This window comes from Ahaetulla prasina, chromosome 2 (genome assembly GCF_028640845.1).
Source record: "Ahaetulla prasina isolate Xishuangbanna chromosome 2, ASM2864084v1, whole genome shotgun sequence".
In the NCBI taxonomy this organism is placed as follows: Eukaryota; Metazoa; Chordata; class Lepidosauria; order Squamata; family Colubridae; genus Ahaetulla; species Ahaetulla prasina.
The window spans coordinates 202709413-202735409 of record NC_080540.1 but is presented as its reverse complement, the minus strand read 5'-3'; the positions used below and the strand labels follow the sequence as shown (position 1 = coordinate 202735409).

At 41.8% G+C, this 25997-nt stretch overlaps 1 protein-coding gene across 2 annotated transcripts in view; it reads right to left on the bottom strand.

Moving 5' to 3' along the window:
• TRABD2A (TraB domain containing 2A) overlaps positions 1 to 25997 on the bottom strand; it is a 124178-nt gene that overhangs the window by 76838 nt on the left and 21343 nt on the right. For both annotated transcript variants that reach the window (XM_058171773.1, XM_058171774.1), the window contains exon 2: positions 7740 to 8300. In XM_058171773.1, coding sequence (XP_058027756.1) covers positions 7740 to 8300 — 561 coding nt within the window. The remainder of the gene's footprint in view (positions 1 to 7739; positions 8301 to 25997) is intronic.

Here is a 25997-nt window from a genome sequence, read left to right as displayed (position 1 = left end):
TCATTTCCAAAATCCCATAATGCCTGGCAGGATGATTCCATAACAATTCTCTTCAAAAACTAAGTGTACTTAAAAGTTGAGATAGTTAAACCATTGACTCAACAGTACTATAACCACCACAGGTGTTTGACCAGGTTCCTGGTTTTGGATACTTTACTAAACTTTTTTATTTCTGCCACCCATGGTTTCATGGAAAAGGAGCAAAATGAGAGTGTTCAAGTCAAGATGGGCTTGCAAAGAGGCATCCATAAGTTTTAGGAAGACTCATCATTTCTCTAGCATCTCAAACCTTGGCAACTTTAAAGACTTGTGGACTTCAACTCCCAGAGTTCCTCAGCCAGCTTTGCTGAAGCTGGGAGTTGAAGTCCACAAGTCTTAAAATTGCCAAGGTTGGAGATCCCTGGTCTAGAAGATATTGAGATTTTGTAATTTTGAAATTGTATTAATTTGTCAAGGAGAACTTGGCAAGGTGTCCTTTGGCCATGCCCTTTTATAACAGATTAATTTTGTGTAGAAAAAAAAATCATTCAGATTTGGTTTCTACTTTCTGGGCTCTCAATTTTTCTACAACTCTTTGCAGTAATTTTGTAATAAATAAATAATAGGTTTGCATTGGCTGAATCTTTCTCGGTTTTTTTTTAAAAAAAATCCCTTTTTATGACCCTGTAATCTCTTAATTTAGGATAGAATCGTCGGGGGTGATTCGATTGGATGGAATTGAGTGTTTACTGGTTGGATACCCTTCCTAATGCCATGTGGAATTCACAGCAGCTAGAGCTCACAGTATCTGTGTTTCTAGCCTGATGCCTTAACCACTACACTACACTGTCTAAGCAATGACTAGTTGATATGAAATCAGATGCTCATTAGAAAAAAAAAAACCTGGCAGCTTTCTCATATAGATTTCTGTACAAACTATTGAGGCTTCAGGCCTTCTTTTCCTCTCTGCAACTCTCAGGGAGGGAAAAGCCTACTGTATCTTTGGATTTAAAACCCACTATGTATTTGCAGCCACTATCTTTCACTTTAAGGATTTACCCTACTTAATCCTTATTAGAGCCTCGGTGGCACAGTGGTTAGAGTGCAGTACTGCAGGCTACTTCTGCTGACTGCTGGCTGACTGCAATTTGGCATTTCAAATCCCACCAGGCTCACGGTTGACTCAGCCTTCCATCTTTCCGAGGTGGGTAAAGGACCCAAATTGTTGGGGGCAATAGGCTGACTCTGTAAACTGCTTAGAGAGGGCTGTAAAAGCATTGTAAAGCGGTATATAAGTCTAAGTGCTATTGCTATTAATCCTTATTAGTGAAGACACGAAGTAAAGATAGTAAATATAGTTAAAAAGAGTATTAAAGGTCTCTAGTTTAAAAATGGGCCATCCTAATACTCCACAGGTAAAGAGTCCTTCCCCAAACAAAATGGTCATCCTTCTAAACCAGGAATGTCAAACTGGTGGCCCGTGGGCTGGATGCGTCACACGCAGCCAGGCCAGGCTCACCCCAGCTCCGCGAATAGGAAAAGTGTCGCAAAACATCACGTGATGGCAATATGACGCCCCGAGTTAAGACACCCGTGCTCTAAATTAATGTTCTCTCCTCTTTTATTACATTAACTGAGGAAGACATGTTTGGGTTTTTCTGTATCAATTCAAGTTTTTTGGGTTGAGATTTTGCCTTTCAGTTTTCTATTGATCTCCTTACACTGACAATAATTTGAGGTTTTTTTTCTCCTTGCTTTTCATCTCCTCTTTCTTCTCAAGATCCTTCCAATTACTGACCCATGTGGTCTCTTCCTTCCAGCTCTTATTATTCCCCTAAATTTTATTTTCCGTCCACTCACAGCTGATTGGTGACACAGTTTTGGGTTTAAAAGTTCATTAGCTCTTATAATTTCATTGGTCTTTCATTTCTCCCATTTCTCCCATTCAAGACTAAAATATTTCATCCTCCTGGATAAATTTGCATTTAGACATAAGTACAACGTGCTGTATCTAATTTATTTTGGCCAAAGCATTCTCTCCCCTTCAGGTATCAGATACTTGAAACAGAAGTATCTGGTACATTTCAATTGGAGTGCATTGGCAGGGAATTTAAAATAAATGCTGAACTGGTTTTTCTGCTTCTTTCTTCTTGTATGATGTATGCACATTTTTCTTGAAATTATGATAGCGATATTAATTTCATATATATATTTTTAAATGATATAATAAACCTAGTTCTACACAATTAATGAATTGATGAAATAATAAACTTCACCTTTCATGATTTCAATGAGCATATTTTATGGCTCATTATTTCATGATTCAAGATTCATATTTATTGATATTGTATTCTTTTATCTACAACCTTTCCTCTTTTTTTCCTTTTTTAGCTATTTATTCTATTGGGGTTATTTCAAATATTTAATAAAAAGAAAAAAAAGAAAAATTGCGTCAGAAACAGTGCTCAGAACATTAATCCTATAAAGCTCAGTGTCATCTGAACAACTAGACACAAGAACCGTTTCTTCCCGAACACCATCACTCTGCTAAACAAATAATTCCCTCAACACTGTCAAACTATTTACTAAATCTGCACTACTATTAATCTTCTCATTGTTCCCATCACCCATCTCCTTCCACTTATGACTGTATGACTTTGCTTGTAACTTTGTTGCTTGTAACCTTACAATTTATATTGATACTGATTGTTTCCTGATTGCTTATTTGTACCCCATGACTATCGTTAAGTGTTGTACCTTAGAATTCTTGATGAATGTATCTTTTCTTTTATGTACACTGAGAGCGTATGCTTGTGTGTCCAATCACACTTGACCAATAAAAAAATTCTATTCTATTCTATTTTATCTTCTGTCATGCTTTCTAATAATATAAACGAACATGGGGGGCAAGAGACTATTAAAACATATTGTGATCAGAGCTCGAATTTCTTGTGAAGATAAAAATTAGATCTGATATAAATTTGGTTACTGTTTTAAGACACATTTGTGAGGCAAGAAATTTGATTCCACATATGGCAGAAACCAAGTACAAGTTTAAATTAGATGAAATCATGGCTGTAATTTGTTTTATGAAACCTTCACAAAATACTGTAATTTGATCTATCATACTCATTCCAAAAATAGATGTGTTGGATAATAAGAAACTATCATTCTCATGAAATTAGAATGCTGAAACCAAGTATCTTGTTATACTTGACAGCAATAAGCTTTGGATGTTTTATTTGCTTTGCCCCATTAATGTTGTTGCACACATAACTTCCCGTGTTAAAAGGTAGCAACAGACTGGATATACTTCCTATGAACAACAATGGTAAGGTGTGGAGAATGAGTGGCTGCTTTCAAGAGCTTGTACACTCTATTTTCAATGTGCCCTCTGGTGTTCAAGGAACATAGATTCACCGTCCGGAAAGATCCATTAGAAAGGTGGCACTATCTACCTTCAGTACTATGTTCTCAGTAAATCTAAGATGATTCTCCCCTTCTGGGGAGAAAATAGTTTTCCTTTAATGTGAGCAAGCCTTGTAAAAATTACTTATGTAATCTTCAGCTGTGCTTTGAAATGTAGGCAGCAAGTATGCTTTCTGAATGCTCAAAAAACATCAAACTATTCTCTGTGATGTACTGAAACAGGAGTGGCATTGTACCATCTCATGTAACGTGAGATCAAGGATAAGCACCTTCAAATTATGTCCCGGGAAATATTGGCTGTATTAGTATAGAATAAAATATAAATACTGTAGAGTAGTGGCAAATCAGTTTTTCCCTTGCTGTGCATAACCAATGGAAAATGTTACGTATGTTCCTTGAACGTATGTTAGGTAATTTGAAGCAATGGTAAGTTCAAATAACTGGACTGGACTGGTAGGCCACATTAAGTGGGAATACATTGTGTTCCTCTAGAAGTAGATCTTCAAGCAGATAAAACTGTCAAAAGAGAATTGTAATGGAAACCAGAAACCATGCTGACTGGGGAATTCTGGAAATGAAGTCCACACATCTTAAGGTTCCCAAGGTTGAGAAACACTGCTAAAGACAGACAGACCCTGTCTGACATAAGAGCTCAACCAGTGGTGGGTTTCAAATTTTTTTATTACCAGTTCTGTGGGTGTGGCTTGGTGGGCGTGGCAGGGGAAGGATACTGTAAAATCTCCATTCCACCTCACTCCAGGGGAAGGTTACTGCAAAAATCCCCATTTCCTCCCAATCAGCTGGGACTTGGGAGGCAGAGAATAGATGGTGGCGGGGCCAGTCAGAATTTTTACTACCGATTCTCCGAACTACTCAAAATTTCTGCTACCAGTTCTCCAGAACTGGTCAGAACCTGCTGAAACCCACCTCTGAGCTCAACACTTTCATGTCTATTCAGAACTACAATTAAGTAAATGCTGCTATCTAGTGGGGATATTGCTTCATTTAAAAGCAGCATTGCAAACTACCAAGATGATAACACTACAGGTACTCCTTACAACCATTTGTTTAGTGACTGTTCAAAGTTACAACAACATTGAAAAAAGTGACTTAAAACGGGTTTTCACACTTATGACCGTTGCAGCATCCCCATAGTCACGTGATCACATTTTGAACACTTGGCAACTGGCTCATGTTTACGATGATTGCAGTGTCCTTGGGTTAGGTAACCACCTTTTGCGACCTTCTGATGAGCAAAGTCAACAAGGAAGCCAGTCTCACTTAACAACCGTATTACTCACTTAACAGCTGCAGTGATTCATTGGACAACTGTGGCAAATAGAGTAGATTTTACCGAGTAGATTGATAGATCTTTATAGAAATGGCTTGTTCATATTATTATAAAAAAGCAAAAAGTTGTGTTTTGATGTTAATGCCTTATCGTCGTGTCCCACTCCTCCGCTGACGGCCGGGTCAGGGAAATCCGAATCAGGCGTGCCTCTGCAGCTCTGCCCAAAGTCCTAGCAAAGTCCTCAGAGCAGGCAGGAGACCAGTAAGTGACTTCAGCAAGATAAATTCGACTTTTGCCTGACTCAGAGACTGCCAGAAAGCAGATCCTTTATATAGGCCATGGGGTGTGGCTCCATGACTCAGCACTCATTAAGGCCTGCCCCTCCCTTCCTTCTGTTGCCTCCACCTATCCAATCTTCTGATGCGAGGGTCACTCCAATCAGCAGCTGTTGGAAGTAAACTTTCCTCAGGCTCACATGCTGTGGAGGAGGGGGAGGGGTCTAGCTGCTCCGTTTGCCTGGGCATGGAGCCAGGGCTGGGACCGGGAGGTGCCCCCTCCTCTGCAGCTTGTCTGGGCATGGAGCCAGGACTGGGACCGGGAGGTGCCCCCTCCTCTTCAGCTTGTCTGGGCATGGAGCCAGGACTGGGGCCGGGAGGCATACATTACTCTGTATTCGGGAGCAGATAAGCAGACCCCGGCTGCGGTGAGAGCGGACAAGACACAACACTTATTTTACTGCAACAGAGAGAGTCAGAAGTCAATGCTTCTTTTTCTTTTCTTTTTCTTCTTATCCTTCCTCACTTCTCTTCCTCTCCACTGTTTTCTATTTACCATATATTTACTGCACCCCCCCCCCACTTTTGGCACGTGACGGCAAAAAGGTTCGCCATCACTATTCTAGAACTATCCAGATGTCCATGAACGCAGATTTTCACTGTATCAATCAATCCCTTGCAGAACTTAGCAGAACAAGGAGAGGATGTCCAAGATTTTAGGCAATTTGAAAGGCTTTTTCAAAACCACTAGAGACAAAAGTATTTATGTGAAAGCCTGGGATTCTTTGACAATCATATCATCAGTGGCTGTTTCCAGACTCTACTGTATGCTATTTTGTTATCATGGTAAGGCACTTTTAGTGTACTTAATTTCAAAGCAACAGAGGATGGGCCTACATTAAACATTTCAACTTACTCCAAACATGCTGCTTCCATAGAAGGAATGGCAATAATTTCAGGCATCATTTAGCAGATATACAAATGTTAACATTTCCCCAGGTCTTCGAGCAACAGCATTACAAGCTGTACTTGTTTAATGGGGCTAAATGAGGGGTGAAGATATCCATTCCAATATGTTGCATTCTAAGACATTTTCCATAACCTGAATCCTTTCTTAAATTTTTGCTGGAATTGAAAAGAGGTATCTTTTCAAACATCCCCATTAAGTCCCTAGGGGTAAGGCACCCAGTACCAACAATAGGGCAGTAATTTGGATTTGAAAGCAAAAAGGTGGTTTGGTGAACACAGAAGTGCATACATAGCACTTCTCTGCAACTCTCTACCCCAAATCTCTCTTTAGCTGGAATTGCACTGCAGCCATGGTTAGAACCTGTGTGTCGTGTCCCACTCCTCCGCTGACGGCCGGGTCAGGGAAATCCGAATCAGGCTTGCCTCTGCAGCTCTGCCCAAAGTCCTAGCAAAGTCCTCAGAGCAGGCAGGAGACCAGTAAGTGACTTCAGCAAGATAAGTTCGACTTTTGCCTGACTCAGAGACTGTCAGAAAGCAGATCCTTTATATAGGCCATGGGATGTGGCTCCATGACTCAGCACTCATTAAGGCCTGCCTCTCCCTTCCTTCTGTTGCCTCCGCCTATCCAATCTTCTGATGCGAGGGTCACTCCAATCAGCTGTTGGTAATAAACCCTCCTCAGGCTCACATGCTGTGGAGGAGGGGGAGGGGTCTAGCTGCTCCGTTTGCCTGGGCATGGAATCAGGGCTGGGGCCGGGAGGTGCTCCTTCTTCTGCAGTTTGTCTGGGCATGGAGCCAGGACTGGGGCCGGGAGGCATACATTCCTCCGTGTTCGGGAGCAGATAAGAAGGCCCCGGCTGCTCTGAGGGCGGGCAAGACACAACACTGTGCAATTTTGGAAGAAGACATGGGCCCGCTCTAAAGGATTGCAGACAAGTGCTATATTTTGCCTTTTAAAGTGTTGCACAGCCCTCAGAGTGACTATTCATCAAATAACAATACATTTGTCAAGTCATGCTAATTGGCTGTGATTACATATCATGTATGCTTCACCAGCCTTCCAATTTCTCCTCTTGGCTGGCTAACCAAGAGAAATCTTTTTTATTTTTAGGTTTTTTTTTCCTAACCAAGATGTTATTGAATTCCAATACTCATCACTTCTAGCCCAAATGGCCTGTGATGAAGGACTTGCAGTCGATATATTGCATTAATCATCCTGGCTGTTAACGGAAAGCTGTAAAACAAGGTTCTCTTAAGAAACCCAAATTATGCGTTAAAAAGAAAAAAAAAACTTGCTTGCAACTGCAGTTCGTTAAACAGAAAGGTGTTAGGGATCTCAATTTACACATTTGGCTTAGAACAAATACTTGACAGATCTGTACACGTTTGCAGTGTCACAGCAGGAAAAATGTGAAACAGTTCAAGCCTGAACAGAAAAAGTAACAATAAATACGTGTGCAAAAAGTGTTTTTAAATAAAAAAATAAAAACCACAACACTGTATTTCTAGAACAAATATATTACTATTCCAACAGGAGATACGATGTTTATTTTGCTAGGACTTTAATAAAAGCAGAGTCATATGGACCGCACCTTCTGTTCTACTTTTATAACATTTATTCTGTTGATCAGCTTCCTTCTTTTATAATATTAGACGAAGGTATTCAATGATAAAAAGCTGACCTAATGTTCTAGCTTCTTCAGGTTCCTCTAAGAAAAGGTTACCAGCTAAGAATTATGAGAGCACAGATTGAGTATTTCATGTGTTTTATCACAAAACAATTTGAACATCCTTACCTGAGAAAAATTGAGACCGTTCAATGGATGGCATTGTTCCTCTACTTTTTCGACTGCACCTGTCTGCTTCTTGAGGCGTTCTGCTTCCTGAGCCAGATAGAGATCCAAAACAGGTACACCCCGTGACTTGATGTCCACTTCAGTCAGAGAATTCACCATTAGCATGACCCAAACAGGCCTTTTCCTCTCCCAGTTGCCTGCAATGGCATTGAAGAGGTAGTCTGCATATAGGCCTTTGCCTCGTTGATCTGGAGTCATCCAGGAAGGTATCATCAGCTTGACATACTCCAAATGGCGCTTGAGTCGGCGGTAAAGGTCCCTGGGGAGCACATCCTGAAGGTTCTTGCCCTGTGGTAGAAGCTGGCAACTGGTCAAAGCAGAGATTGTGTAGGGATCAGTGAGGTCCAGCTCGAAGTAGACAATATGACTGTCCTGGAAGGCTTTCTTAGAATTCTCAGGGATAAAATCCCAGACTCGAGTATAAGGGACATGAATGGTACCAAAAAAGTAAGATGGCGGGTCTCTCTTTATAGTCCACAGGAAGGAGTTCAGCTCACTTTGCTGAAGGAAAGGAAACACAGCAGTGAAAATAAGCAAGCGTGAAAACAACATGGGGAACAAGTAATCATTAAGTGAGATGGATAAATTACGTAGCTTGTCATTAAAGTTACTGAGAAAACAGTAGATTGGGTACAAATCTTGAATGAGGCTAAGTTTCTAATGCAAAATTTCAGGAAGGCTGGGAAACATCCAAATAAATAAAACAAAAAATTGACTTCATTAGATATTAGCTAAAGTTCTCATAGTAGCAAGCTACATAAGCATTGGTTCAGCTGAAATAAAGAAGTGAACAATCACTGAGAAATGAACAGAACAGCACAATTACTGATTTCACCTAGAACAAAATGGACTCAGGTTACAGAGCATTTCTAAAGTGCTGTTTAAATTCATATATTTAGAAGGCTTTTTTTCTTCTCTAATCTGGTACCTCTAATTTCTTTTGCTTACTAATCCTTATTCTGAGCTTTGCACAATGTTATTTATCCCAAAAGGAAACTGAACAATACTCCTAATAGTATGTATGTAAAAGAAAAAAAAGAAAAACTTTGATATTATACATCAATAATAAACCCTCCTGTAAATGCTCCTATTAAAAAAGCCAAGACAACAGGACCTCAATCTACCTCTTATTAATTGGACCCTAAACAAACGTACAACAGAACCAATACATACAAGCATATACAATGCCGTTACTAATCTGGGATTGGATCAATTTGTAACAAACAACCCTAAACTCAACAATTGTCTTGATCTCATTTTCTGCAATAATTTAAACTCAATCTATGGTCTACAACCCTTTTGTACCCTTTCAAATAGTGACTACAGATTGATTGACTTTTGTCTCAATTTATATCCTTACAAAGACAATCAAAATGACAAGACCCCAAAATATAACTTCAGAAAAGCCAATTATGATCTTATAACTGAAGACCTCTCATCTCGATTGGCAAAATCTGTTCACTGGCTGCATCACTGCCGATGACCATTATAACATCTTTTTACAAGAAGTCAAAAGAACCATCAAACTACACATACCACTAATAATCCCCAAAACCAAGAAAATCAAATTACCTATAACAATAAGGAAGCTTCAATTAAAAAAAAATCTTTGGTGCAAAAACAAAACTGGCCACGTAGCTAACTTCAAAAGTCGCTACAAATCCTTATGCCGACAGATAAAGGTAGATGCAACAATTACCACAGCAAACAAGAGGAAAACCTACTATGCACAAAATCCACCTGGGCCTTCTATAATTTTGTAAACAACAAACTTAAAGACTCAAGATCCATCCCACCACTAAAAGGGCCAAATGGGAAAGACTGTAATGATGAAAACATTAAGGCCAACCTCTTCAATATGTTCTTCGGTTCAGTATTTGTAAACAGCAATGGATCATGCCCCACATTTTCCAATCATACCACAATTAATCACAACGATCTAATACATGCCGATTTCACAGAAGATGCTGTTAAAAAGGCATTATGCAACCTAAAGCAATCTCTATCTATTGACCCTGATGGATTATGTTCCTACTCCTTAAAAAAAGTCTCAAGCACCGTAGCAGAACCTCTTAGCATAATCTATGAAATATCTTTCAAATCCAGCTCCTTGCCTAGCTTATGGTCACTAGCCACAGTCATCCCTATTTTCAAAAAGGATGACCTCAGCCTAGTTGAAAATTACAAACCAATCTATTATGTTGCGTCACATGCAAAGTCATGGAATCAATCATAAACCAATCCATTATCCTCTTCTTAGAGACAAACAAACTATTCTCTAACAAGCAGTTTGGCTTCAGAAAAAAACTGCCCTGAAATCTGCAACCTGTCAGGCCTGGAACCAATTCTTCAACACCCGGATCCAAATAAACCTTTTGTGGTCCAAGCTGACGCAAGTGATGTAGCACTAGCCACTGTCTTATTACAACGGAATACCGACAACAATCTTATGCCCTGCGCGTACGTTTCTAAAAAACTGATGGACACTGAACGCAGATGGGCAGTTTGGGAAAAGGAAGCCTTTGCAGTGCGCTGGGCACTCCTCTCCTGGAGACACTTCCTTGAAGGCGGAAAGGAACCATTCGAGGTGTGGACGGACTACAAAAAGCTCGAATACTTAAAAACCCCTCAAAAGCTTTCTCCCAAACAAGTTTGATGGGCTCAGTTTTTCAAACGGTTCCATTTCACCCTCAAATACATCCCTAGCGACCAAAATCTACTGGCTGATACCCTATCTAGGAAACCGCAATTTGACAGCCAACGCAAAGAGGTAATACATGCGATGATTCCCGATAGCGAACCAGCCAGCCAAGCACTTACTCGACCGCGATCACGCCATGGTGCTAACATCCCACCAAATAAACTACTAGCGGAATTAAAATCAGCACTCGCTGACGATGCTTGGTTTAAAGAAAACTTGCCAGACCTTAAGGGATGGACTACCCTGGAAAGGAACCAAGATTTATGTACCCGTCGCTATGCGGCTGCCTATACTACAGAGAAGCCACGACTCTCGCCTAGGAGGTCACTTTGGATTTTTGAAAACTCTCCACTTGGCTAGAAGACAATTCTGGTGGCCAAAAATGAAATCAGATGTCGAAGACTATGTCCGGAGCTGTGCTACCAGCGCCACCATGAAGTCCAGACCAGGGAAACCCCCTGGACTCCTACAACCCGTAGCCGAACCCACCAGACCCTGGGAGGAGATTGCCATGGATTTTATTGTTGAACTCCCACCTAGTGGGGGAAATACGGTGATATGGACCGTAGTGGATTTGTTCTCTAAACAGGCCCACTTCACTGCGTGCAGCGGATTGCCATCGACGAGAAAATTAGCAAAGCTCTTCGTGAAACACATCTACAGACTACATGGAGTCCCTAAAAGGATAATATCCGACAGGGGTGTTCAATTCACAGCCAAGTTCTGGAGGGAGTTGCTGCAGTCCATTGGGTCGTCTCAAGGACTTAGTTCTGGGTTCCATCCGGAGACCAATGGGGCGGCTGAAAAATTGAACTCGATGGTGGAACAATACATAAGGTGTTATGTAAATTATCAACAAGAAAATTGGTCAGATTTGGACCATTTGCAGAGGTCGCATATAATAATGCTGTACATAGCAGCATGGGGTTAACCCCTTTTCAAATAACCACCGGCATGGACTTCGTTCCAATGCCTGAACTCCCCATGCAACCCCCCACTTCCGTTTCCCTAACGGACTGGATGAATTCATTGAAGAAAGGGTGGGAAAATACAAAAAAGGCCTTAGCTGTAACAGCTCAAAATTACAAAGCCCAAGCTGACAAACACCGTTCCCTTCAACCCCCTTTTCGCATTGGGGATAAAGTGTTTTTATCTACTAAGTATCTGAGTTTGAGAATACCCAGCAGAAAATTCGGTCCAAAATTTTTGGGTCCTTTCCCCATTGTAAAAATTATTAATCCTGTTATCGTCCAACTCAAGCTCCGTCGAATGTTGGGGAAAATACACCCGGTATTCCATACCAGCTTATTAAAACCTGCTAGACAATCTGGATTGAGACCTCAACCTGCTGCTCCCCCACCACCCTTGATAATCCAAGGTGAAACCCACTATGAGATCAAGAAAATCCTTGACTCTAGACTATACAGAGGTCAATTACAATATTTAGTCCACTGGAAGGGATATCCATTATCTGAATCTACTTGGGTCAAAAGTTGGAAAGTAAATGCGGACAATTTGATTAAACAATTTCACGACACTTTCCCTGACAAACCTAAAAAACCTCTTGGAGGGGGGAGAGGGAGGTAGAAGAAAAGTGTGGACCACCGACACTCTTCTTTATTAATTCTTTGTTTTCTTTCCTAGGATATAGCTTCTTTTCCAAGGGGGGACGCCTGTCAGGCCTGGAACCCATACTAGGCCTTAGGGTTCCAGACGCTGCCACATTTTTCCCCTGAGGGGAAGAAGGGGGTTGAGGGGTATAGTAACATTCTTCAAGCGGTCAAGGTCGGATGGTGTTCACATCTGCAGCAGGACTGGCGGGAAGATATTCGAATGAACTGGGAGAATGTGGGACCATGTGACCAGCAAAGGGGTTACGGGGGTGGGACTAATAAATGGATAGCTCTGTTCCTATCAAACAGGCAACAAAGTAATCAAAATAGGGAATGCCCTATCAAACCCTGCACCAATTAACAGCAGTCTCCCCCCCAAGGAAGCGTTTTAGGACCTACACTCTTTATACTTTACATAAACAACCTTTGTGATCATATTATAAGCAACTATGTTCTCTTTGCTGTTAATATAAAACTATTCAACACCACTGACAATGCTGCTATCCTATAAAAAGACCTTGACTATCTATCAGAATGGTCAAACAATTGGCAACTCCAAATCTCAACCAACAAATGTTCTGTCATACATATTGGCAAAAAAAAAAAAATCAAGCTGGGTGAATACGACCTTGTAGACGACCCACACTCTGGTAAGGACCTTGGAGTACTTATCTCAAATGATAAGTGCCAGAGATCACTGTAACAACATTGCCAAAAAAGCATTAAAAGTTGTTAACCTAATCTTGCATAGCTTCTTCTCCGGTAATATTGAACTGGAAACCAGGGCATACAAAACTTTTGCTAGACCAATTCTTGAATACAGCTCATCTGTCTAGAACCCGCACTGCATATCGGACATTAGTACAATCGAATGAGTCCAGAGATATTTCACGAGAAGAGTCCTCCACTCCTCTGCTCACAACAGAATACCTAATGCTACCAGACTTCAAATTTTGGGCTTAGACAATTTAGAACTTTGCCGTCTTCGATCAGACCTAAGTGTAGCACATAAAATTATCTGCTACAATGTCCTACCTGTCAATGACTACTTCAGCTTCAATCACAACAATATACAAGCACACAATAGCTACAAACTTGTGGTAAACTGCGCTAAACTTGATTGCAGAAAATACAACTTCAGTAACAGAGTCATTAATGCCTGGAATGCACTACCTGACTTTTTTTGTTTGTTTGTTTACATTTATACCCCGCCCTTCTCCGAAGACTCAGGGCGGCTTACAATGTATAAGGCAATAGTCTCATTCTATTTGTATTTTTTTGTATTTTTTTACAAAGTCAACTTATTGCCCCCCAACAATCTGGGTCCTCATTTTACCTACCTTATAAAGGGTGGAAGGCTGAGTCAACCTTGGGCCGGGCTCGAACCTGCAGTAATTGCAGGCTCTGTGTTCTAATAACAGGCTTCTCTATTGCCTGAGCTATGAAACTCTGTGGTTTCTTCCCCTAACCCCCAAAACTTTAACCTTAGTCTGTCTAGTGTTGACCTCACCCCATCCCTAAAAGGTCTCTAAGGGGCATGCATAAGTGCACCAGCATGCCTACCATCCCTGTCCTAATATTCTCTTTTATATGTATCCATTTCACGTATTCATAATTATGTTTATACTCATATTTGTTACCTATTACATACTTGATGAAATAAATAAATAAAAATAAATAAATAAACAAACAACAGCATCTCCCAATAAGCAAAAAGAATCAGACTGCTGCAAACAGCCTTCAAATGTCCATAACATGTATTTTATAATTTAAAATCTAATAGGAGATTGATACTAGCAGCCCATAGATAAAGGCAAAGCGATTTGGAGCGGGATATGGGGGTGGAAAAAAAAGGAAGCCTCTCTTATTTGTTGATAAGATGAATGAAGATAACTGAAAGTCCAAAGAGGTGAGAAGTGTCACCTACCCACTTAAAAGCAAACAACGAATCCTGAAAGCTGCCACCAGGCATAGAAGGGTTAGGAAGGTCAATAGGCCTTTGTTTTAAATAAGCCTGATCTGTATGTGATGAAGAGCACACAGACAGATCCAAGTCTTTCGAAAAGGCATTTTACAAAGAAAAGGCATCGCTCCCCAGGCCCACTCAGAATTTGATGAACGCCTGCCCACCCACTCTCCACCCCTGTTCTCAGATCTAATGTAAGAAAGGTCCCAGGATGAAACAAAGGCCTCCATTTTTTTTTAGACTGTCCTATGAAGAGTGATCCTACTTGCCCCCATATTCAATCCTGCAACTTTAAAACCAGACATTGGGGTTCCACAAGAAACAAGCAGTTTGTGCCCTTAAAAAGTGGCTTCTCGCATAATAAATTTCTCTGAAACTCATGGCAAGAGAGAGGTTGTAGAACTTCAGTGAAAACCTAAGTAGGATCTTACAGAAAATAGCCTTTTACAGAACTGACACTTTTTTTTTTTATTGAAAAAGTTAAAAAAAACCAAAAACATTTCCCACCCTTTTTTCCCCCCTCCGTCCCAGAAAACCCCCTTCCCCCATCCCTTCCCCCCCCCCCCCGGCTTCCCGGGTCAATCACAAGGTATTGTTATACATAAACCAAACATAGAATAAAATTTTCCCTTCCAATCCAATTAACCTCATCCAAAGCTTTTCATCTCCCAACCCCCTCCCCATTACATAAAATAACTTCCTAATTATTAAAAGGCAATCTGATATTTCTTAATCTGATATCTGTTTTGTAGATAATCAATCCATTTTTTCCATTCAATTAAATATCTTTCCTGCGTATTGTCTTTTAAAAAAGCTGAGATTTTAGCCATCTCAGCCAAATTAATGACTTTCAGTATCCATTCTTCTATTGTAGGTATCTCTTCTTTCTTCCAGTATTGTCCAATCAATAGTCTTGCTGCTGTTATTAAATTCAGAATCAGTTTAGTCTCAATCCCTGTACAATCCGTTATAATTCCCAAAAGGAAAAATTGTGGCAGGAACTTTATCTTCTTCTTCAGTACATTTTGAATAATCCACCAAATTCTTATCCAAAAGACCTTAATTTTCTTGCAAGTCCACCAAATATGAAAATATGTAGCGTCATCACAATCACACCTCCAACATTTCGCTTGGATATCAGGATACATACATGATAATTTTTTGGGATCTAAGTGCCATCTATAAAACATCTTATAAAAATTTTCCCTTAAATTCTGTGCTTGTGTAAACTTAACATTTCTAACCCAGATTTTCTCCCATGTTTCCAACATTATTGGTTCCTGAATATTCTGTGCCCATTTTATCATACAGTCCTTTACCAAATCCTTTTCCGAATCTATTTCAAGCAACACATTATACAATCTCTTTATATGCTCCTAGGTCTGATTTCTAATTTGCTTTATTAAATTTTCCTCCCTTTGCATTATACCAATTTTTTGATCTTCTTTCCATCTAGTACTTATTTGCCCATATTGAAACCAAGTATAATTCCTCCCTTCTTCATTTAATACCTGTAATGATTTTAATTGCGATCTACCTCCTTCAGCATACAAAAGTTCTTTATAAGTAATCATTTCCTGTTTCTGTTCTATATTTATATTCTCTATTGCATGTCTAGGGCTCGCCCATATAGGAGAGCTGACACTTTTAAAGCAGGTGTGTCAAACCTGCGGCCCATGGGCCACATACAGCCCTGGACAGCTAGTAATGCGGCCCCACAGGATCATAAACTTTAAACATTATTTATACACGCACACACATTAATTATATATTGTAGATGCAACCCAAGACAATTCTCTTCACTCAATGCAGCCCAGGCAAGCCAAAAGGGTCAGACAATACTGTTATTAAGCAACAGTCCCCAATATTTTTGGCACCAGGGGCTGGTTTCATGGAAGACAATTTTTCCATGGACTGTGTGTGTGTGTGTGTGTGTGTGTGTGTGTGTGTGTGTGTGTGTGGTGGTGGTGGTGGTGGTGATTTTCGTTTTGCTCACTCGGCCACTGCTCATCTCCAGCTGTGCATCCCATTTCCTAAGAAGCCACATACTGGTACCTGTCCATGGGTCAGGGATTGGGGTCCCCTGCTTTAAAGGACTGGCAGGCAATGAGAACTCAGCTATCATTTTCTGCATCAAGTTCTAGGCCTAAACTTCCACCCTCCTAATTTCAATCAGGCCTTCTGAATTTATAAGTAGCCTCAGGACTGCAGATACCACACCACCTCCCCCACTTTCCAAACTGACAGCAAAAGCTCCTTTTCCACTGGTTTCGTACATTGCCTAAAAGCCGCACATCCACCTAAACAAAAATGCCTCTCCTTGCTAATGGAAGTTCAACAAAAGTGGAGTTAAATTTGACTTTTCTTCTCAGCAAATGGATCTAGAGACTGATCACAGGCCTCTAAACCAGGCCCTTCACTTCCTCCAGACAGATCTGATGGTGGTAGGACTACCTGCCTCGTCTCTTTTGTGGAGTTACACAAAGCGTCTCCAGCTCAATCTGGTTATCCCCAAAACAGTCTATTCAAACAAGTACCAGGAATATGAAGCCACGTACAAGGAATGCAAAGCATATCACTATGTGTTGGCAGTTAATACTCATATTACAAGCAGGAAGCCCATTGGTCACACTGGGCACATGTGAGAGAAACTACAACCTATCTCAACTTTTTGAGCCATATTTATTTTTATTGTACATTTTCATACATTTTTACGTGTCATAGGTTCCTGTGTCAGTGAGTATCATTAATATATGTAGATGTAAAGCAGGGCTGTCAAACTCATGTCGTCACGGCGACATTGCGTGACGTGACGTATCGAGTCTTTTTTTCCCTTTACTAAACCGGACATGGGTGTGGCCAGCATGTGACGCATCCAGTCTGCAGGCCGCGAGCCCTGACGTAAAGTGTTTAATTTTATAATTGAAGTAAATTTTATTAATGAAAATTAACTATTTTTAAATTCAGTTAATACTTTCTAATTATCACCCTTTGCCTTTTGATAGAGTGTCTGGCAGGTATACAGACTCACACATACACTTACAAATGTATGCAAAGATTTAGATTTGATCTTTAAAGATAAAGATTTTGATCTTTAGATCAAAAAATAATAGATCTCAAAAGAAACCAGCATGGATGCATAAAGAACTATCTGACAAATTGAAAGACAAAAATGACAAGCATAAAAAGTGGAAAGAGGGGCAAATAACTAAGGCAGAATATCAGCAAATAATCCGAGCCTGTAAAGATGAAGTGAGGAAAGCTAAGGCTCACAATGAACAAAGGCTAGTGACAAAAGTAAAAAATAACAAAAAAAGCTTCTTCCAACATGTTAAAAACAAGAAAAAAGTCAAGGAAACAATTGGCCCATTGCTGGGAGAAAGTGGCAAGAAGATGACAAGCAACAGGGAGAAAGCAGATCTACTTAACTCATATTTTGCATCTGTCTTCACACAAAAGGAAAAAATAATTCAACCTATCAAAAACAGCACCACAAAAAACAGATTAGGAACACAAGTTAAAATAGGGAAGAAAATGGTAAGTGAGCGCCTGTCTACCCTAGACAAGTTCAAATCACCAGGACCGGATGGATTACATCCCAAGGTTCTGAAGGAACTGGCAGACGAGATCTCAGAACAACTGAACTATAACTTTCAAAGATCCTGGAGCACAGGGGAACTGCCAGAGGACTGGAAAAGAGCTGATGTAGTTTCTATCTTCAAAAAAGGGAAAAAAACAGATCCAGGAAACTACAGACCTATCAGCCTGACCTCAATACTGGGGAAGATTCTGGAAAAGATAATCAAGCAACGAATCACCGAACACCTAGAAGCAAACAAAGTAATAACCAAAAGCCAACATGGGTTTGTCAAAAACAGATCATGCCAGACTAATCTTATTGCATTCTTTGACAAAGTGACAAAATTAGTGGACCAGAGGAATGCTGTCGATATAATTAATTGGACTTCAGTAAAGCATTTGATAAAGTAGACCATAACCTACTACTAGATAAAGTAGAAAAATGTGGGTTAGACAGCACTATCACCAGATGGATTCGTAACTGGCTGACCAACCACACTCAACATGTAGTCCTCAATTGAACTACATCCACATGGAGGAAAGTATGCAGTGGAGTACCCCAAGGCTCTGTTTTAGGCCCAGTACTCTTCAACATCTTCATCAATGACTTGGACGAGAGGATAGATGGGGAACTCATCAAATTTGCAGATGACACCAATCTGGCAGGAATAGCCAACACTCCAGAAGATAGGCTCAAGTTACAGAAGGATCTTGACAGACTCAAACATTGGGGGCTATCTAACAAAATAAAATTCAACAGTGAAAAAAGTAAGGTTCTACATTTAGGCAAAAACAAAAAACAAAATGCACAGGTACTGTATATGTGGTACCTTGCTCAATAGTAGTACCTGTGAGAGGGATCTTGGAGTCCTAGTGGATAACCATTTAGATATGAGCCAGCAGTTGCAGCAGCTGCTAAAAAAGCCAACACAGTTCTGGGCTGCATAAACAAAGGGATAGAATCAAGATCATGTGAAGTGTTAGTGCCACTTTATAATGCCTTGGTAAGGCCACACTTGGAATACTGCACTCAGTTTTGGTCGCTGCAATGTAAAAAAAGATGCTGAGACTCTAGAAAGAGTGCAGAGAAGAGCAACAAAGATGATTAGGGGACTGAAGGCTAAAACATATGAAGAACGATTGCAGGAAATGGGTATGTCTAGTTTAATAAAAAGAAGGACTAGGGGAGACATGATGGCAGTGTTCCAATATCTCAGGGGTTGCCACAAAGAAGAGGGAATCGGGCTGTTCTACAAAGCACCTGAGGGTAGAACAAGAAGCAATGGGTGGAAACTGATCAAGGAAAGAAGCAACTTAGAACTAAGGAGAAATTTCCTGACAGTTAGAACAATTAATAAGTGGAATGACTTACCTGCAGAAGTTGTGAATACTCCAACACTGGAAATTTTTAAGAAAATGTTGGATAATCATCTGTCTGAGATGGTATAGGGTTTCCTGCCTGGGCAGCGGGTTGGACTAGAAGGCCTCCAAGGTCCCTTCCAACTCTGTTGTTGTTGTTGTTGTTGTTGTTGTTGTTATTTTTCACGGATATACATATTTTGGGAGTGGAGGAAGATTTCAGGATTGGTTTCAACTGTAATCAACACTAGGTTTGGCAAGGTAAGGAAGATCAATGGTAGAGAGGATTTTTGTCTTTATTGAGATTTTTTCTCCAAAAAACCTTTTTGGTGAGGGATTATCTTAAATTTAGGAAAGCTGGAAAGGCATATATAGCCCAGTTATCTAATAACTTTTATTTTTAAAACATTTAAAATAGATGCTAAGTTCATTCAAGCTATGGCTACTGCCATATTTTTCCAGGAAGAAAAAGGTTGTAATTATAGATCCAAAACAGGAAGTAGCATTCCATTCACACTAGTAACACTTACTTATTACTTTCCTGAATGTTGTACGTACTGCAGTTTAGCAGAAGTATTTCCAAAACAGCAGCAATGTGTTTCTTCCAGACGGTCTGAATTTGAAAATGCCATTTTAAAACTACACACCAAAATCTGACATTGTATTCATCTTCAAAAGCTATTTGACAATTATTGAATAGGGGCCACTGGGTCAACAATAAAAAGGAACAATCATCAGTGTTGTCTCTCTTATTAAAACATTTAGATTTCATTTATTCAGGTCAACTTCAGGCATAGCAAAAAGATTACACCTCTATCACTTCCCACAACAATGTCAATAAGAGTGGTTTAATGCAGAAAACTATATTACCTTAGATTATTTCTGCTATAAATTGATTTATTATGCTTTTACTTTGTTCAAGGAAAGCCAGTTTGCTGTAGTGGTGAAGGCACCAAACCAGTAGATTATGAGTTATAGTCCTGCCTTAGGTATAAAGCCAGCTGAGTGGAAGGAGGCAATGGCAAACCACTTCCAGAAAACTTTGCAAAAAACTGCAAAGACTAGTTCAGGTTGTCACCAGGAATCAACGCTGACTCCAAGTCAGTTTACTATTATTAATAATTTATCCAAGAACTAAAGATAAAAAGAAAGCTCCAGAACAGGGTATCAAACTCGATTTCATTGAGAGCCGCATCAGGGTTGTGTTTGACCTTGGGGGCGGGGCTGGGGAGGGCGTGGCCAGCTTGTTATCACTTGTGTCAGGAGCGCCTGTGGTGGCCCAAGCACTCTGTCAGCAAAAATGGAGCTCGGGAAGGCAGCCCTCCCGAGCTCTGTTTTCACTGGCAGAGGTTGCAGGAGGCTGTCGCAGCTGAAAACGGAGCTCGCCCCTCCCCGGGCAGCCCTCCCAAGCTCCGTTTTCACTGGCAGAGGCACTGCAGGCTGGTCCTTTTCTGTTTCCAGGGCAGCCCTGCAGGCCAGATTTAAGCACCTCGCGGGCCTTGAGTTTGACACCCCTGTTCTAGAACATTCTAGAATAGACTTAAATAGCAAAAGTATTTTTAATAAATAACACAATGAATTAAAACATAAAATTTGAGGACGACTTCCGGTATCCAGCGGCAACGGACGTCTGGAAGGCTTCTCCTGCCTCCAGCGCCCGAATCCGGCCGCCGCCGAGGCCCTCAGGGGCCAGGTGTTCCGAAAAGGACACCTGCCGCACGGACGGCTCGCCAGGGGTCTCCCAGCCGACATACAGGACTGTGGGGACCGATGCTGGCGCGCCCCAGGCTCGGCGGGGTTCGAGGCCACAGGCCGCGCCATTATTTTGGTCGCCGCTTGCCGCTGTGCCCGTGACACCGGGCATTGATTTATAACTGCAGCAGCCTGGTGGTGAACAGGGAACGGAGAAGAATTGAGGAGGAGAAGGAAGGGAATATCGGTAAACGTGAGTGGAGTGCTCCGAGTGCGGGGGTTTTTCTCCCCTGCGTTGGAAGGAGCACGAGTTATTCTGGAGAGAGGAGAACTTAAAATAAGAAGATTACCGGTTTTGTGGAGCTCTGGAGAGAAGAGGTGATGGAGAAATTTAGAGGAAGGTTTGAGGCCCCTCCTTCTGGGGAACAGTGGTGGCGCCCAGCTTCCGCCTTCACTATGAGAATTTTGATGACATCACTCTTCGGCTTCCTGGTTGACTAACTGTACTCTGGACTCGTTGTTCCTGTGAGTGCCCCTGGTGGATCCGGAGGAAATTACAAGGATACTGTGCCTTGAGGATTTTGTATTTTTTTTTAAATGGCAAAAGGTCAGAGACCAACTGCTGGAGAGATGGAGAATTTTGGAAAAGTTATCTAATATGGACAAGAAATTGATGAAATAAGAGCAGAAATTGTGACTATCCAAAAGGATTTAAAGGATACTCAACAAGTCTCAGCAGAAAACAAGCAGAAAGTGGAAGGTCTGAGGGTGAGATGCGGCAGTGCAGAAAAGAGAGGAGACGACAGGCAATGCTGTGCTTGACCACAGATGGATAAAATGTCTTATTTCCTTAGGTTTCAAAATTTGGAAGAAGTGGACCAAGAAGACTTGAGAGATGTTGTGACTAAATTGTTGGGAGAATTTCTTGGGAGAGGTGTTGATTTCATGAATTGGGATGTGGATCGAGTTTATAGAGTTAATTCAAAATATGCACGCACGCATGCAGTTCCCAGAGAGGTTCATGTCAAATTTGTGAGAAGAGAGACGAGAGATGAAATTCTTAGAAAACATAGGAGTGGGGCACTGACTTATAGGGCAGGGAGATAGCCATTCTGAGGCAGATTCCCAGACAGGTACGTGAAAAAGAAAGAAATATTATTTTTGTCAAGCAAATTGTACCAGAAGGAGTGGCTTCAGATGGCTGATGCCAGAGGGATTGATGATTTTCCGGGAGGGCATTACGAAAAAAATCAGTACAATTGCGGAGGCTACGGCCCATGTGGAGGAACACAAAGCCTCCTGGAATCAGATGACCCAGGAATTGAAGAAGGGAGGTTATAGACCATGGGAGGAGGCTGCCGCTGTTGCTGCCCTGAGTTGGGTCAGGCTGAACCCAGAGTTCTGAGATCCAAAACTAGGAAGTGACAAGATATTTTGGGATTGTGTTGGTTTTCCTTATTCTCTTTGTATGATATTCTGTTTATTCTTGACCCTTCTTTATTATGTAAGATTTGATAAACTTAGCTACTTCGTGTCACCTGCTTGCCATATGGCTGTTGTATGTGTTAAAATTTGAGTAAAATTTTATTTTAGATAAGAAAAATGAAAATTTACCATACCTGATATGTATTTGTATAAACCTTTTTTGACCAATAAAAACTTTTTGGATAAAAAAAAAAAAAATTTGCTACAGATCTATAAAATTGCTAATTTCTGGAGATTTACAAGAAAATCAGAACAGTAGACTAATTAGAAAATTAGTAGAATTAGTAGAAAAATAGAGGAATGAGGGATGGAGGATAGGGAGTCCTGAAAGCAACAAGGGCAAACTGTTTCAATACTACTCTCAAATGTTGCCCCAGACGATGCTTACTATTTGCCTGCAATTAAATATTCCATAAAGCCATATGGAATAATGTCACAATAATAAGTGACAGCATTATAAAGTATACAAAGCCACGTGCAAAACTGATTAAACACCTCTCAAGCATTTTGCCTAAAGCATTGAAGTGCTGTAACTCTCCAAGACTTGCGTGCACTTTTTATAGGTTCCACAGATTCTCCAGACATACCTATGAAGCACAGGTGCAGTCACCAGGATACTGATTCTACAGAAGCAGGTGAGGTGGAGATGTACAATTCACCATGCAAGGCTTTTGAGAGGTCCTGATATTTTCACACTTCAAGCAGAAGATGTAGAGGTACTTTGCCAAGCCCTGAGAATGCACTAAGAGTCTCTTGCAAAGGAAGAGGGGAGAATGGAGAGGGAACAGGGGAGGGTCCCTTTCCCCTACTCCCTGGTTCATACAGATCCATCCATATCCCAAAGGTGGTTTTTCAAAAGACTTTCTGGTTTTTCTTTGAGGATGTTTTGCTTCTCATCCAAGAAACTTCTTCAGAGAGCTGAGCAAGCTTCTTGGATGAGAAGGGAAACATCCTCAAAGAAAAACCAGAAAGTCCAGTTGCCTCTTGAAAAACCATCTTTAGGACAACCATGACCTGGATGACTGAGAATCTACATAGACAGTTCCATGCATACATTTTTCATTGTGAAATAGGTAGTAACAGTGCAATCACCAAGTATGATTCCCAGCTGGCCTCTCCAACAGATTCCCAGTGATGGTTGGGTTACTACACAAAGACTCTGCACTGTCACCACTTTTGTTTATACTGGTCATGAATACCATCACACATGACCTGCAGCAGAATATACCCTGGATTATGCTTGCTTCCATCACCAGAGGTGAACTACAGCAGCAAGTTCAAACATGGAATGATCGCCTTAACTATTTTGGACTTCGCGTTAACATCAAGAAAACTGAGTACTTAAGAGACTGTCATCACCCCTGGAATGCTTCAAATCAATGGAGAAAACCTAAAGAAGGTGGACATTTTTCAATATTTGGGATCCCACCTACAAGGAAATGGCGACATCAATGTTGAGGTGTGAGCAAGGATGAATGCAGCCTGGATGTGTTGGCAAGAACTCACTGGTTTTTTATGTGATAGACAAGGGCCAGTTGCGCCCCTTTCTAGACCGGGATGCCTTATGCACGGTCACTCATGCCCTCGTGACGTCTCGTCTGGATTACTGCAATGCTCTCTACATGGGGCTCCCCTTGAGGGGCATCCAGAGGCTTCAGTTAGTCCAGAATGTGGGCTGAGCAGAGGGAGCCCTCGTGGCTCTGCGACACCTATCCGACTGCACTGGCTACCTGTGGCCTTCGGGTGCCAAGGTGTTGGTGACAATCTTTAAAGCGCTCCATGGCATAGGGCCGGGCTATTTACGGGACCGCCTACTGCTACCGAATACCTCTCACCGACCCGTGCGCTCTCACAGAGAGGGACTCCTCAGGGTGCCGTCAGCTAGGCAGTGTCGTCTGGCGACGCCCAGGAGAAGGGCCTTCTCTGTGGGGGCTCCCACCCTCTGGAACGAACTCCCTCCAGGACTTCGTCAACTTCCGGACCTCCAAACCTTTCGTCGCGAGCTTAAAACACACTTATTCATCTGCGCGGGACTGGATTAGATTTTAAATTTACTGGTTTTAAATGGGTTTTTATTATTTATACTGTTTTTTAATAATTTGGCTATAGAATAAGTTTTTTAATTGTCATTTTAGTTTGTATTTATATGTATTTTTAATTGCCTGTGAACCGCCCTGAGTCCCTAGGGAGATAGGGCGGTATATAAATATGAAAAATAAAATAAATAAAATAAATAAAATAAATAAAATAAATAAAATGCCAACCCATCTTAAATCTAAGATTTACAAGACAACCATCTGCCTGGTTACACTCTATGGCACTAAATGCTGGGCATCAACAGGGACCAAAAACTATGTCCATGCCATGGAAATGTGAATGCTCTGTTGGATATCAGGCATATCCCCTTTTGACCACATCACAAATGACACCATTCGACAACATTTTGGTGTGGCACCAATTGTAGAAAAGATGATATAAGCCGGCTCTGCTGGTATGGACATGTCCTGCTGGTATGGACATGTAGCATCCTCGACAGCTCAGGAGTTCATGGCTTCCATGACGGCCATGGACCTGATTCAGTTAATTGACGGCCCTACCCACGTCGGGGGAGGTACCCTAGACCTGATTTTTATCTCTGGCCAGTGGTCTAATGATCTGGTTTTAAATGATTTAGTTGTGGAACCTTTGTCATGGTCAGATCATTTTCTCCTTCGTCTAGACTTTCTGACCGCTACCCACCATCGCAGGGAGACGGAACCAATGCGTTGGTTCCGTCCCAGGCGCCTGATGGACCCGGAGAGGTTCCTGACGGAGCTTGGGCCGTTTCGAACACCTGGCCCACGACTCGACTGAAGAGCTAGTTGCGGCCTGGGAACGGGCCGCTGCTGGAGCTTTGGACCGTGTCGTGCCTTTGCGCCTCTGACCCGGCCGGTCTCAACCAGCTCCTTGGTTCTCCGAGGAGCTGAGGGAGATGAAGCGCCGGAGAAGACGCCTAGAGAGTGCCTGGAGATCCAGCCTGAGGTTGACCGACACCAGTTAGGTCCTATAGTAGGACCTACCTAGTGGCAATGAGGGCTGCGGCCGCCCACGCTTCCTCCTCATTGCGCCGGCAGATAACCGCCCGGCCGCCTGTTTCGGTGACCCGCCGCCTTCAACAGGAGGGGCGGAGGACCCCTACAAGGGCATGCCGAGGAGTTTAACGGTTATCTATATGACAAAATCGCTCAGCTTCGGGACGGATTGGATCAAAATTGGGTAGATCCAGGCGAGGGTTCTGAGGCTGCCTTGTTGAGGTGGTTTGGGATGATTTTGATCCTGTGACTCGAGGACATGGACAGGTTGCTGGGCAGGCTGAACGCCACCACATGTTTACTGGATCCGTGCCTCCTGGTTAGTACTGGCTACTCAGGAGGTGACACGAGGCTGGCTCCAGGATTACAAATGCTTCTTTGCGGAGGGGTCTTCCACGGCCTTGAAAGAGGCTGTGGTGAGACCCCTCCTCAAGAAGCCTTCCTGGACCCAGCTGTTTTAGGAACTATCGCCAGTCTCCAATCTTCGCCACGGCGAAGGTTGTAGAGAGTGTGGTGGCATGTCAGCTACCCCAGTACCTGGATGAAGCTGTCTATTCTAGACCTGCTCCAGTCCGCCCGCCCGGATACAGTGGAGACAGCTTTGGTCGCACTGGTGGATGATCTCTGAGGCCAGGATAGGGGTTACCTCTGCCCTGGTCCTATTAGACCTCTCAGCGGCTTTTGATACCATCGACCATGGTATCCTGCTGCGCCGGTTGGAGGGGTTGGGAG